This window comes from Rhinopithecus roxellana, chromosome 4 (assembly GCF_007565055.1).
Source record: "Rhinopithecus roxellana isolate Shanxi Qingling chromosome 4, ASM756505v1, whole genome shotgun sequence".
Taxonomy (NCBI): domain Eukaryota; kingdom Metazoa; phylum Chordata; class Mammalia; order Primates; family Cercopithecidae; genus Rhinopithecus; species Rhinopithecus roxellana.
The window spans coordinates 140,273,973-140,289,777 of record NC_044552.1 but is presented as its reverse complement, the minus strand read 5'-3'; the positions used below and the strand labels follow the sequence as shown (position 1 = coordinate 140,289,777).

General features: G+C 38.8%; 1 protein-coding gene across 1 annotated transcript in view; it reads left to right on the top strand.

The window, feature by feature from the left end:
* The first annotated feature begins 271 nt into the window (after positions 1-271).
* The window catches only part of TBX18 (T-box transcription factor 18), a 29,747-nt gene continuing 14,213 nt past the window's right edge, over positions 272-15,805 (top strand). Inside the window, exons 1-4 of the mRNA XM_010383966.2 lie at positions 272-612; positions 1,756-1,960; positions 4,151-4,252; positions 7,668-7,839. Coding sequence (XP_010382268.1) covers positions 321-612; positions 1,756-1,960; positions 4,151-4,252; positions 7,668-7,839 — 771 coding nt within the window. The 5' untranslated portion in view covers positions 272-320. The remainder of the gene's footprint in view (positions 613-1,755; positions 1,961-4,150; positions 4,253-7,667; positions 7,840-15,805) is intronic.

Genomic DNA, 15,805 nt, shown 5'->3' with positions numbered 1-15,805 from the left:
GTCCTCTCTGGCGCATCAGTTGAGGCAGACCTCGGAGCAGCAGGAGGAGGTGGAAGGGGTGGGAGCAAAGGAGTGCATCAGTGAAAGAGCACGCGAGAGACCCAGGGAAGGAGACTTGGCCGGCGCGTCGCCGGTTCCTCGGATCCCAGCACAAGCGAGAAAGAGGAAACGCCAAATCTGTTTTTTGCCCGCGGTGGGGAAGGGGCAGATCTCGGGAGGCCCCGAGAGCCTATTAGTTTTTGGTAGGGGAAGAGCGAGGACGCGCGTGTGCCCGCGTGAGTGTATATGAGAGAGGGGCGGACAGGCGCGGGGCGGGGGGGATGGCCGAGAAGCGAAGGGGCTCGCCGTGCAGCATGCTAAGCCTCAAGGCGCACGCTTTCTCCGTGGAGGCGCTGATCGGCGCCGAGAAGCAGCAACAGCTTCAGAAGAAGCGGCGAAAACTGGGCGCCGAAGAGGCAGCGGGGGCAGTGGACGACGGAGGCTGCAGCCGCGGCGGCGGCGCGGGCGAAAAGGGCCCTTCTGAGGGCGACGAAGGCACTGCGCTCCCGCCGCCTGCTGGGGCGGCGTCTGGGCCGGCTCGGAGTGGCGCAGACCTGGAGCGCGGAGCCGCGGGTGAGTGGGCCCCTTTCTGCCTAACTTCTCTCCGGCGCGAACCTGAACTTCTGCGAGTCTGTGGGTGTGCGTGTGCGCCGCGTCCCTACGTGGCCAAGGCCACTCAGCCGCGAGCGCATTGGCCGTGTCAGGCGCAAAGCTAGCCGCGCAACCTGGTCACTCTCCAGACAGTTAAGATGCTGCTTCCAGCCTTGCATCCCGGGCAGCCGCCGCCCACTTGGCGACCCGCGCCTTCGGCCGCGGCTGTTTGCGGCGTCTGGCGGTGCAGCTCTGTGTGCTTCCTGCATCTGCCTCCCTTGGGGTTCCAGCCAATGGGTGCTCTTTTTTCTTTCCTAACTTTTAAAAGCACAGGGCGGGGAGGAGGGGAGCGACGGCATACCCCACCCCGAAACCGGAACGAATGCCCTAAACCGTTTGTGCAAACCAGGAAGAGGGCGGCGTATGTGGAAACTTGGTTTCCCGGAGGGTAGTTGAGCGGTTCCCTTCCCTTCTCCTCTTGATTTCTCTGCCAAGGCCGACGGCGACCGCGGGATTGCTTTTCACACGTTCTCTGCTGGGCTGGAAGCGCAGGGCGGCCGGGAGTTTGGCGAAAGCGGGGTCTGCAGAGCCTTTTAGAAGATGCCTCCCGCCCGGCCCAAAACGAGGCCCAAAACGAGGCGCCGCAGACGCCTATGGCTTAAGGAGGCCCAGTCTCTTGGGACCAGAGTCCGGGCGCTTTTGCTGCGTGCGCTTAGAGGCGCAGGTTACATCGGAGTTTGTACTGGGGACTCTGGACTCGGGAGCTCCTCTGACTCCGTGGGGCAAGCGTCCCAGACCCTGGCGGCGGCGTGAAACCTTTTCTGCTGGGGCCTTGACAGTGCGGAGGCCCAGCGGGTGGGATGGACGCTGCCCGCGCGCCTCTCCCAGGCTCGGGACTCTCGGGGACCAAGCAGGCCACACTGGAGCTCCGAATGCGCCCCTTCGACAGGCACAGTGTGGGTGTCTATCGACTGGCTTGTTCTTTAGGAGGATCCGATGGCACCGAAGCTTCCCCTTTTCTCCCGGTCATTTCCCCCTTCTCAGCCACCTGGTGGGCCAGTCTCAGCGGCTGCCTTCCCCTCTGTTTCCCTCACCGGTACCCTCTCTCTGTCCTTTGCTGTCCAGGCGGCTGTGAGGACGGCTTCCAGCAGGGAGCTTCCCCTCTGGCGTCACCGGGAGGCTCCCCGAAGGGGTCCCCGGCGCCCTCCCTGGCTCGGCCCGGGACCCCTCTGCCCTCGCCGCAGGCCCCGCGGGTGGATCTGCAGGGAGCCGAGCTCTGGAAGCGCTTTCATGAGATAGGCACTGAGATGATCATCACCAAGGCCGGCAGGTAAAGGGCAAACTGGCGTGGACTCCCCTCCCCACCCCAGACCCTGTCTTCACCCACCTCTAGTTCAGTCAGGAAGAAGGGACTGCAGCTCCGCAGGGGTTCTGGTTAGCGTTTTCGGTCAAACGGGACAAGGCCCCAGACCGTGGTTCACTTTGGAGGCTAGCTTTGGCTACCCACCACGAGTGCAGTCGGTGCACAGTCCAACTGCCCTCTGGTTGAATGCCGGGAAGAAAATTACTGTCGCCGCTGATGCCACAGCTGTCGCGGTTGATGTTCTGGGTTCAGAGTGGTTATAAATTTGAGGTCGTATTTACCCTTGTCCAGGTATTTATTTAGGCTCTAGTTGTCAGTTCTGGAACTAGGAAACAAATTCTTTTTTGTTTTTCCTTTTCTCTTTTATTTTTAAACAGCAGTTTACTCCAGTAAACTATGATTTGCTTTTTCAGATTTGAAACTCCCAGGCAGATTGGTTCTTTATCAGAAGATATCCTGGCAATTTGATAACATGATCTGTCCTGCTATTTCATATTAGACTAGGAGGAAAAGTCACTGGACTCACCCACAATACATGTTTAATTATGTATAGGTGCAAGAATAATGACCCTGATTTTTAAAAAGCATCCTGTTTATAGAGTACCTGGTTATTTTATTTTATTTATTTTTTGTCCTAAATGGAATCCAACACAGCCTGAATTTGCTGAGGAATACTTACATTTTTTTTTAAATAAAAACTGATATCGGTTTTTCAAAAAGTGTGAAATTCGCCCATCCATTGGTTAGTAAAATAAATGGATTTGTTGGGCAGATCATATTAATTTAAGGTAGGTAGATGAATATTTGCATTTTAAAGTTTTCAGTTTAGTGCAATGAAATCTATGAATAATAAACTTCCTTAAACGGAACTTTAAAAAGCACACACAACTCTTTCAGGGAGTACACATGGTAAAAACCTGGATAGCATAAAAAGTATCCAAACTTATTAGAAATTACAAAAAAAACATATTTTATTGAATCCATATGCTACCTTCTACATTTTCACAGCGCTTTTATTAATGATCCAAATTCAGTCTTCACCAACACAAAGCAATAGTTGTCTTATAAAGGATGTAGTTAAAGACCTTTACTCTTTATCTTACAGGTGCACTGAAATAACACTAAAACAGCCAGCGTATTAAATTGTTCTCATACCTAGTTAGGAGTAATAGACTTTATTTTTTTCTGGAAGTAGTCTTTCATGGTTGTTATAGAAAAAAGATTGGTAAATAACTACTAAAATTTCTGTTAAAAGGTTAAATTAACAAAAAGTAGATTTCCTTGGAAGGGACTTAAACATAAATCATTAGATGATTTTTGAAAAATCAAACTGCTATATTTGTTTTTTATATACATTAATTTACTGTTGTATTCTTTGCTGCTGTGCCTTTTTAAACCGGTGGGTGCATTTACGCTAGCATCTCCTTTGATACACGTCTTTGGGAAGCCAGGATAAATGCAAATTTTCATCTGTTTTAATTAGCAAAGTTTTGAGTAAGTGTGGTTAAGTAAGAAAACATTTTCATGGTATGGCGGGGGGAAGAAATGATTTGGTAAATATACATTGTGTTTAGTTTCTGCTTTCAATAAAGAAGTTTTACTATACCTTTCAAATTTAAAGCAACTTTTGCACTTCACCTTTACCATGCTGCAGACAGGAAGTCCTGTCTCAATAAAGAACATATTGTTTGGTTATAGCATGGCACATTGGCTCCTTGTGGTTTTTTATAACCCTTTAAAAATTTCACATTATAATGTATTTTATCACTTTCAGAGATCCACATTTTGTATTTCTACCATTTGTTACATTTTATTAGTCGTATTACTAAAGTAAATATGCTTATCGATTTTGTTTAAAAACTAAGATGCTTTCTTTTGCGCCATTACTCCTTCAGTGTAAGATTCTTTTACTTTTAGCTATACTGACATTTCAGTAAACACAGAACACACGTACACAGGGCGTAACAAATTACATTTAAAAATATCAGTTTTGATATGTTCTATGTCCCCACTCCTTGAATTACACTGGCAAAGTGAATACTATAAATTTATCCATATTAAAAATAGAGATCCAAGAGGTTTCTTTGCTTGTTCAGTCACCATCCTTAGTCACAAACAGAAACCCCAAACCCTCTTTCTCTTCGCCTTTTTAAATAGGCGCATGTTTCCAGCAATGAGAGTGAAGATCTCTGGATTAGATCCTCACCAGCAATATTACATTGCCATGGATATTGTACCAGTGGACAACAAAAGATACAGGTACAGTGATTAGATACTGAATGATTTAAAAAAAAAAAAAAAAAAAAAAAAAAAAAAACTAGGATTTTGCAGGCTAGTGCCTGTTTGATCTGTGAGGACTGTGATCTTTGTTTCCAGAAGTCTGTAGAATTTCCAGATCCATACTTTAACGCCCATGGGTGCCAGCGGCCCAGATGGTGCCTTTTCTTGCAGCAAATGTGGAAACTTAATTTTTGTTTTGTTTTTAGTAGACACAGAAATGTTTTCAAATATTGAGTACTTTTAAAAGGGGATAATTCGGTGTTGCTAAACTAAATGTGTCTTTTATATTGACTTACATTTCAATTCGAATTTTGAGAGGAAATGTTATGTAATGTTTATAGATATAAATTATATTAAATGGAAAGTCATAATTTCTTCATGATCTTTTTGTCATGTAAATTTCCTTTATCTTGTTACATACAAAACCATCAATGTTTGTAGACTGCTTTTTAATTTCAGAAAATTATTTAAGGTTTTCTACAAGTAAGAAAAACAAAAATCGTATAATTTATGTGATATTAAGACATCACTAAACTAGTAATAAATTTTTTCCTTTCTGTTGTTTTTTTGGTTTGTGTTATAGTAACTTTTAAAAACTTTTAATATTTGGATTTTGAAAGAGAACATATTTATGTAAAGATCAAGTAAAGTTTGAAAATATACATGTTCTTCAGTTTTAAGCCAGTCGTTACTCTTTTTTTTTTTTCTGCAAGAAAACAAATCAGCAATTTTCAGTGACAATGCTTTATATTTTTCTGAAGCATTTAAAACATTAACATTTAAATAAGGAAATTTTGTGTGTTTGGAAGATTAGAAGATACTGTTTTAAATTTTGCTTGTCTTCGTTTCTCGCTTTTTGTTGTTGTTGTATGGGACAGAGCTTTTAATACGTTTTTAAACAAAATCAGATTTGCTTTTTATCACTTCAGCAATTTAAGGAACTGCTTTTTTGAAATAGCCTACTGGTATCAAAAGTACACAGATTTTAATTAGTCCATGGACACATGGAATACTACAAAAAGGGGTAATAAAAAAGACAGTCTTATTATTTGTTTTGTGTATAAGTTATATTATTTTAATCAAATAAATCATTAGGGAGTTTTGCTAAAATGATCTACCACATGACAGAAGCTAGAAAACATTAAAGTTCATTCTTTAAATATACTTGATTTAAAACCCATATTCTAAAATGGGGTTTTGTGCTGAGGAAGATAATATAATTCTTAATAAGCTTAATAATTATTCTTTCTCTTCTAAGTTTGTCTCCTATTTATTTTCCCAATGTCTTCCCTACATTTCGGTTGGTTTATTTTACTTAATTGATTCAAATTTACTATCATAGAAATAAAGACATTTCAGAAATTAGTATTATGATGCCAGGTTTTAAAAGATCAAATTGTAAAACATAATTTGTTTTCACTTATATTGCTTCCCAAGAGAAATTTATTTGTACTATTTGTATTTAGAATGTTTTACAAAGAATGTGTAACTTGTAGCTTTTATTCTGTCAGTGGGTGTGGAGTTTTGACTATTCTAATTGCATACTTTTTCAAGGTTTTGCTAGAGCATATTACTCTATTTGTTTTGGCAGTAACTCAATTCATTTCCACAGTGTAATTTTTCTTGAATTTCTAAGATTTTCATTTCATTTATCAATGTTTTCAGCAATATTAGGAAAAAATTTGGCTCATTTTCTAATGTTAGAGTGGTATTTGGTCAAGTTAAAAATTATTGTCACTTGTTAGAATATAAACTTAATATTCACAAAAGCCCACAATTAGGAACTTATTGAGATTACATCATACCAATTAAAAGAAAAAGGTTTATCTGTCTCTTTCTTCCTTTCTTTCTTTCTTTTTTTTGATGGAGTCTTGCTCTGTTGCCCAGGCTGGAGTGCAATGGCGTGATCTTGGCTTACTGCAACCTCTGCTTCCCAGGTTCAAGCCATTCTCCTGCCTCAGCCTCCCCAATAGCTGGGATCACAGGCGCCTGCTACCATGCCTGGCTAATATTTTGTATATATAGTAGAGACGGGGTTTCACTATGTTGACCAGTCTGGTCTCGAACTCCTGAACTCATGGTCCGCCTACCGCAGTCTCCCAAAGTGCTGGGATTACAGGCATGAGCCATAGTCCCTGGCCTAAAGGAAGATTTCTAAAAGAGTATCCCTAATTTTATGATTACATATTTTTTTCCCAAGAAAAGAAATGAAAGACTAGAAGGTGTATTGAGCCCAAAATGAAATATGTGACAAATAATTGAAACAAAGGGCCTCATCAGAGACGTTCTGAAATATTTTATACTCTCATAAAAAGAAACGTGTATATAACACAGGTAGACTTTTCTGAGACTATTTGCAAATTACGGCTTTAAATTGTATGCTAATCTTAACATAAATGGAAGGAAAATATCTAAGTATAGAATTTTATAATTTTTTCTTCATTGTTATACTAGTTTCTAGTTTTTTAATTAGCTTATTTTAAATTATTAAATGGTAATCTTAATATAGTTAAATATTAATATTTCTTGAGGCATTGTTATTTAAGTGTATTATTCTTACTGAGTCAATATATTTGTCATGTAAAGAAATAGAATAGGATGTTTTATTTTCTAATTAGAGAAGTAATATTAGATATACCATTATTTTCAAAGTTTGATTTATTTTTTGATTAGTAATATTTGAAAATGATTTGAAAGAATTTTTTTAAAAGGCTCAGGAAAGAAATTTAGGAGATGAATAAGGGCCTACATTTTATAATACAGAATGTTCCAATTGAACCAAATACTTTGTCCTCAATATATACCTCAATATATAGTGTCATAGTATTGGAAAAAATACCAAATGATAACAGATAAAACATTTTGTCCTATTAAAATAAAAGTTTCTAGAACTTCTGACTATTTCCTCTTGCCTTTCTACTGTCTGTTCTATAAGCCTGAACATAGTCTAACATGGGAAGCGATCTTGAAGGAAGTGGGACACTTTAAAACGTAACTCTCAAGTATTTTTGAGATTTACTTAAAGGTGAGCTTGACAAGCTGTTTGTTTTTTCATGTCGATGGAATATTCAGAAGAAAAATGGAAAATATCAGAGTTGGAATGTCAAGGGTGAGTAAGTGTCATTCATAAGAATGAAGACACTTGCATTTATGGTGGTGATAGTGTGCATATTTTTCACGAAGCCCTTAACACGCCCCTTAGTCTGAATTGTCAGCAGGCCACTGCTGCCTTAGAAAGGTTTTGAAAAGCACTTGAAATCTCATTTTTAGTGTAAAGAGGAAATTGATTTATTTTAAACCTGAAACAAAATAGGCACACATTTTGTCTGATTCTACTGAGTTGGACATTCCAAGGTACAAATAATATACTGAACGCCTGGTCATTGCCTTCTAGGTATGTTTACCACAGCTCAAAGTGGATGGTGGCAGGTAATGCTGATTCCCCTGTGCCACCCCGGGTATACATTCATCCAGACTCGCCTGCCTCGGGGGAGACTTGGATGCGACAAGTGATCAGCTTCGACAAGCTGAAGCTCACCAACAATGAACTGGATGACCAAGGCCATGTGAGTAGATGGCCTCTCTATTGCATCTATAGATGGCACAGCCACATCTACACTGTGCCTGACTGAAGGAAATGGATGCTTCTAAGATCATAATGTTCATTGCCTGATTGATTAGTATGTACATAATCTGTGCAAAATCAAGTTTATATTTGTATAGACTGTGCCTGTTGCCTGAGTTATCCTATGGGGCATTTAATAGGTTAAAACTAGATACTGCATTTTTATTGCAATGAAAGTACTGGAAGCAGAGATGTTCTTAGGCAAAATATTTGTGTGAAATCTCATGAGGTGTTAATTATTATACTGTGAATATGAACACTTTGGAGTTGGGTTAATAAGGATAATGATTTATTGTGTCCTGCCTACATCTAGCTCTTTGTCAGCGGAGACTCATTGCTTCTCAGTAATTGCCTAAGCTTATGCTGTTTGTATGTTCCATCTGCAAGTTTCCAGTTGTTTTGTAATGACATCTAATGTGTCAAAATGTTGCAACAGTCATTCCTTTTATTCTTAAAACTGCTGAAACATGATACATAAATCAAAGTTCAGCCATTCCAATAATGCAGTCATTTTTAACACCTTAGTAATTTTTATGCAGTATTCTTCCAGGCAAGATTTCTACACTATTATGTTAAAAAATATGTAACTGGATACTTGCTGATTTCTCTTCAAAGCCAGCATTTTTAAAATTAGGTTTATGTTATTTAAGAGAGTTTTGATTAAGGCAGGATTAAAATGCCTTTCGAAGAACATGTCATACATAAAAGAAATACCAACTTGTTTATTTCTTAAAGGAGTGATATAAAGATAGCATATTTATGAGAATATCTTTTAAAACAAAATGCAGGTTGTCATAAACTAGTAATATAGTGATGACAGGATATGGTTTGCAAGTTGCCAAACAGTATCTTAAGAAATTGACCTTAATGAAAACATTCCAGTATAAATTTCACTGTGATACAAATGTAGTAGGTGGATTTTTAAGATGTAACTAGTAAGATCTCACACTGCCAGTGTTTTCATTTCTTGATTGTTGCCTTTTATGACTTGAAACAGAAATAAAAAAGTAACATAGTAGATTTCTTTTCTGCACCCAACTTCATGTCCTATATTTTAGTGCATTACTTCTTCACTCTCCTTGTTTTTATTCCTTATTTTTACAGTTTAACACAGTTGTAACAATTATTTTTCACAGGAATTCAGTGAAATAACACTGGTTTCTTCTGTGTCACTGAGGCAGCTGACTGAAATATGCTCAGCACATTCACTGAAGGACATTTTTTGGAATAGAACATTTTAGGCTTAATGTCTTTAGCATCACTTGTTATCAAAACCTTAAGTACACTACCTTTTCTCGTGAGTTCTACAGTTTAAAGAACATATGCTCTAAAGAGATAAGTGGTGATAAAAACTATATGCCATCATGTATAAGTTATAAGCTTCTTAATAATTTAAATCAATATAGTCATTTTACAGTTCTAATTCTTTCAGTTCAAATTACTGGTTTTCTATTTAATATCTAATGTACCAAATATTAGATGTAGATCTAGTAATTTATCAACCTGTGTGATACTAACTTTATGATTTCAGTAGACTTTATTTAAAACAGCATTCTTCAGAAAATAGGATGTGTATGTGTGTGTGGAGAGAGAGAGAAAAAAAAAAAAAGAGAGAAAAACAGAGACAGAGAGAGCAATTTATTTAAAGGAACTTACCAGGAAAATTTGGGTCCTGACAAGTCCGAAATCTGCACAGCCAACTGGAGACCTAGGGAAGAAATGATTTTGCAGCTTGAGTGTGAAGGTAGTTTTGTAATAGAATTGCCCCTTTCTCTGGGGATCTCAGTCTGTTTTCTCATACAGTCTTCAACTGATTGAATGAAGCCTACCCACGTTATGAAGGGTAGTCCACTTTTCTCAAAGTCTGCTGATTTAAATGTTGATCTCATCTAAAAAATACCTTGGCAGCAACACCTAGACTGGTGTTTGACCAAATATCTGGGTACTGCGGCATAGTCAATTTGACACATAAGATTAACTGTCACACAGCATTTGTTTAAAACACAAAATAATAGATTACAAATTGAAATTCAGTTACTTAAACTGAAATAATTATAATATTTTACTATTAGGGAAATAAAAAACATAGCAGAAAATAGGCAAAACATAGAGATGCATATTGTCTAACTGCTGAAATTTTTCCTTTAAAGTTGTAGCAGAATGTACTAGTTGAGTAAATAGAGGTACATTAACATGTGGGGAGCAGGGAGAGAGATGTATCTGTGCAACTTGGAAGCAAGTGAATTGCCTTTGGTAATGGTAAAAATGTACATACGTATTGCTTGATACTAGAGGAGAAGTAGGAGGGAAAGTGCTCTTTTCCATTATTCATTTAGAAAACATACTTCTGAAGATGTTATCCAATGTGGTAAAAGATACAAAGCTGGGCACGGTGGCTTGGCCTGGGCATGGTGGCTCATGCATGTAATCCCAGCACTTTGGGAGGCCGAGGCAGGCGGATCACCTGAGGTCAGGAGTTTGAGACCAGGCTGGCCAACATGATGAAACCCCATCTCAACTAAAAATACAAAAATTAACCAGGCATGTTGGTGCTTGCCTGTAGTTCCAGCTACTCAGGAGGCTGAGGCAGGAGAATCACTTGAACCCAGGAGGCAGAGGTTGTAGTGAGTTGAGATCATGCCACTACACTCCAACCTGGGTGACAGAGTGAGACTCTGCTTCAAAAAATAAAAAATAAGATAAAGCCATGATCTCTGCTTTCTGTGAGTTTCTAGCCTAGGTGGGGAGAGAAGAAGCCATGCACACAGATTATCATCCTGCCAGCTCAGAGAAGTACAGATGCCAGTGTCACCGTATTCCAGCCAGAAAAGATGAGAAAGGCTTTGTGAAGAAAGAATCTGTTTATTTACTCAGCCTGATGACCCTAAATGAGGCTAGATTAAATATTAGGAATTTGTTTCTAATTCTGTTGTTGATTGTGTTCAGGGTATAAGAAGACAGTAGTATTGTTATGGTAGGACTTTCTAATTCAAACGTCCCTTTGCTGATGCACTGACATCTTGGGAACTTACCGCTCTACCCTTAAACATAGTTGAGGTTCATCCCCTCTGCCCCTGCCCACCCTCAGCCCTCAATTCCAAAAGAAGTAATGCTGATCTCTAATTAGTAAAGCTATAGACTCAAATCAGAGGTGATTTTCTAACTTGCTTTCTAAATTTCTTTTTTTTTTTTCCTTCTCAGTTCCAGTGTTACTCTGCCAAATCTGTGCAAGTGTGCAGCATAGTGACTTGAGAACTCCTTGGAGACCTGGGACTTTATTAATTTAACACAAAATGATGGCAGGAATCAAATCTTTGCAGTGCTTTGACTGGATGTAGGAGCACATGAGACATGAGATGATGTGACATTGAGGTTTTCCCCAAAGTGACTTTTCAGTTGTTCAAATATCATGAATTATTTAGAGAGGAATAATGGTGAAATTCGAGAGTGGAAATGTTCTACCACTCCACAGTTAATCTTTGAATGTTTTGAAGACCTTAATGTCTGCCTGATCATTGGTGAATCCATAGCCAGCTTTATGCTGGCTTTTATACAAATCAAGACTGTTCCTTGAGCTACCTATGTGCAGAGGGGTTAGTATGCTTGAGTAGAGTAATTCCTTCCCATCATGTACATGTTTCCCAATTCCTCTGGAATTTTCCATCTGAAGGAAAACATTTAGATCAGCATTTTTATTAAAAATTAGAAGACATTTAACAGGTAGTGGTGTACCTTAAGCCTCAAGGATTTGTACCCACGGTGCTGTGGTGCTTTGGAAGGAAGCTTGGCCAGACAGCCACAGTGGGGCCTGTGGGAGGACCTGTACCCACAGCTGCTGAGGACTCAGTGATACTGATGCCTTCACTCTTTCTCTCTTCTCCTTGAGAATCAGGTGTGGAAGCAGCATGTTATGGGGAGATTGCGGAGGTCTCCCTGGTGGAAGGACTTTGCAATTGCTTAGAAGTATGACACATTTGTGTTTGTGGGCAAGTCACTTTCACTCTCTGAGGCTTGATTTTCTAATGGGTTGTATATATTGGAATCAGAGAACTTAGGGTGAACCAAATGAACTGATGAACTCAAAAGTACTTATCTGTAAAGAGTCCACTATATACAGCATCATGCATAAAACAAAAAGAAGCCTACCTTGCTACGGAGTTTGTGATCCATTGTTATAGCCTTGACTCCTACCATTTAAAGTGAGTCAGTACATGGTGTTACCAAAAAATGTAGGGAACAACGTTTTTGTTATCTGTTTCTCATTGGTCCTTTGATTGACTTATTACATCATGTGAATTTAGGTCATCTGGAAAAATTCCAGTCACCAGGGAGTGTTTTCTTATTGAGCTATCCTGTAAGACTAGACACAGTTGCCTGTCTGTGAGATCTCAGGCTCTTTCGACTCATCGGATGAGAAATATACAATATTATGCTTTTTTTTGACACAAATCTAGGTGTCCTTAGAGTAGAAAAATGTGTATTAGCCTGTACTGTGAATGCAGTTTGTATTTATGGACTTGTGTGACTGTAATACTAGCTAAACCCAAGAGAAAACAATCCTTCTGAACAGATCAGAGAGCATTGAACATTGCACATCACATAGAGTTATTTGTGTTTTGGAGATGGGCATCATATCATTGTGGTCTTCTTGTTTATAAGACCAGTGGTTCTCCTGGTTCTATTTGCTCTATTAAATAAGCAAAATTTTATGGAGCATTCATGATTATAAGTTTGATAGTTAATAATCAAATAGTTCGTCCCCTGTGCCCCTGCTCACCCCAGAGCCCCCAGTTCCAAAAGAAGTTAACACTGATCTCTAATTAGTAAAGCTGTAGACTCAAATGAGAGGTGATTTTCTAGCTTGCTTTCTAAATTGCTTTTGTTTCTCTTCTCAATTCCTACTTTTACTCTGCCAAATCTGTGCAACTGTGTAGCATAGTGACTTGAGACTCCATATAGACCTGGGACTTTTATTCATTTAGCACAAAATGATTGCAGGAATCAAATGCTTGCAGTGCTTTGACTGGACCTAGGACCACATGAGACATTAAAAAGCATCTAATGCTATCGTACAAAGAAGAACTGAGGCTTGTTTCTCCGTATCTAAAAAATTCCAGGGATACACAAAATTCTTGTAGATAATACTGAATGCATATTACTTTTTCTTGAGCAATCTTCAGATTACTATTGATAGTTGCTCCTTAACATGCAGGCAAGACATACATCAGCCATTTATGTATCCTACTCCAATATATCCCACTTGAAGTCTTTTTTGAAATATGGTAAGGATATTTTGAAAAGTAACTTTAAAATATTTATAACTATATGGAGAAATCTGCTGGAGAGAACAGTCCTCATAAAACAAGAACCTGCTTTTCATTGACTAGTAAAAAGAAACCCAAATGAATCTTTGTTTCTTTAATTACAACTCAGTCCAACCTTCTGAAATTGGCTGTGCATTTATTTTTGTTTGTTTAATGTAAAGTAACTTTTCTCCAGTTTTTCTTCTACTTAGAAATTTGTTTCTAAAAGATATGCTAATTCTCCCTGGGAGTTTATAAATGTCATTGTTCTGTCCCTTGTTGTTTGCTTACCAGTGGCATTTTGTTTCTTAGCTTGGAAAAGAGGAGGAATTCTCCCTTAAACTCCCCTGCTCCCCAAAATATCAAGTGAATATCACTTTCTAATGAGACAAATTAATTAAGAAATAAAGAGGGAGGGGGAAAGCAGAGTTAACATTAATGGTTGCTATGACATGATTGGTCATTTGCTGTTTTATAGTTATATTAAAAGAGTATGTTAAAAGGTACGTTAACTGATGAGACACCAGATGGGGCTTAATTAACTGCTTCTATAGGCTGAGACCCTTTTTTGAGTTTCCTTTGCTGGGCCTGGCCCTGTGATGATGCCTGCCCACAAAATATGAATTCATAATGAATGCACGTGAATGTGGTGGTGAGAGGACGAGCCAAGGGCCAGGGGACCCAGCTTCCAGGTTCAGCCTTTAGGATTCAGAAGTCTCTTGCTTATGCAGACCTTCGTTTTCTATCTATAAATTGGAGTATTAATGTCAGTTTTTTCAGACTTAAATATATCTAAGGTAATGTCACATAGAACCCTGCATATCAAACAGGGAAGGGAGGCACCTCTAATTGGAGGGCGGTAAACAGACCTCAGAATCCATCTTGCCTACTCTTTTTTCCTAATATAGTTATGAAAAGTAATATCTACTGGGTTCACATGTCTGCAAGATACTTTTCAGCCCTGCTGAGATATTGTGCTTCCAAGAACATAAATTTAGATTTAGATTATACCTTTTTTTTTTTTTTTTTTTTTTTTTTTGAGATGGAATCTCACTCTGTCTTCAGACTGGAGTGCAGTGGTGCTATCTCGGCTCACTGCAACCTCTGCCTCCCGGGTTCAAGCAATCCTCCTGCCTCAGCTTCCCAAGTAGCTGGGACTACATGCACGTGCCACCATGCCTAGCTACTTTTTTGTAGTTTTAATAGAGACAAGAGTTGCACCATGTTGGCCAGGATGGTCTCGATTTCTTGACCTCATGATCCACCTACCTCAGCCTCCCAAAGTGCTGGGATTACAGACGTGAGTCACCATGCCTGGCCGATTATACCTTTTTAAATGAGGATTAGTGAACATATTACTCAGGTAATATACAAAAGAAATGAGAATAAAAATATTCTATATTCACTAAAAATCTGTTTAGAGTGTGCTGATCACTAGAACCATTATAATTAAATGTTGCTTCTGTGTTTTTACACACATCAAGATATACATTTTATTTTCTACTTTATTTTGTACTTTTATTTATTAAAAGAATTTCTTGTTGCAACCCTTTATGTTGATTTCATAAGTCACTAATAGGTCATTAAAATTCTTCCCTTTACATAGAGCAAAGAGAAATTTCCAGAATTTCTGGAATTCTGGAAAGAGAATTTTCCTGAGATTGCAGATTTGCATGTGTCTCCAGGTGATGGTGAGGGTTGTTTTCCCTGCTGTCCTTTCCTCACACTCATGCTTCCTCCTTTAGTGTGTCTGGTCGGCATGATCATGTGCTATCTAGGCATTTCTTTCACGGACAGAAGGAAAACTGCAGGGTTAAAAAAAAAAAAATCTTGGCCACAGTGCTGGTTGCTGCCAGAAAGTAAAGAATCTTCTTGTGGCGGCAAACACACTTTCCAGATATAGGACAATCTGTGTTTGGGCTGACCAAATATTCTGAATGTGTCTTATTAAACTGCCCACATCCTAAACACAAGGCAGGCCAACCGCTGCATTTCCCTAAGAATTTTCTGTGAACCTTTGTTCTATAAATTCATAATGGCTCAGAAATTGAATTCAAATCTTATAGCTCAGTAAAGATACAGGTTTCTTAAGGAAACTCCTTAATGAATACCTGAATATGGAATCCCAGCAGCAAACAGAAAATCCCATTGGATGAAGCTGTTTCTTCATCCTACCCCATCAGCCTTGAAAGCATAGAACATATAAAGAAGAAAAAATTCACTCACAATTCCATCATCTAGAGCAATCACTGTTTATATCTTTCTATGGGTCATTTTTACTCTATTTTTATGTAGTTGTAAAAAGCTTATAAACAATTTAGATCATTTTTTAAATTTAAGATTTTAAAAGTATTATTTCATTACATGGTAAAACAAAATAATGCTGTATTTCATTGTGTGGATTTCATTCACCTAAGTAATTTACTCATGTTGGAAATGTAAATGGTTTATAATTTTTCTACTGTTATAAATAATGTGATGCCCATCTTTGTACATGAGAAGCTTTTCTGAATTTGTAATATTTTCTTAGGATAAATTCTCAGATGTGGAATCATTGGGTAGAAGGTAGTTAAACCATATTATCAGATTTCCCCAGCAGCATCT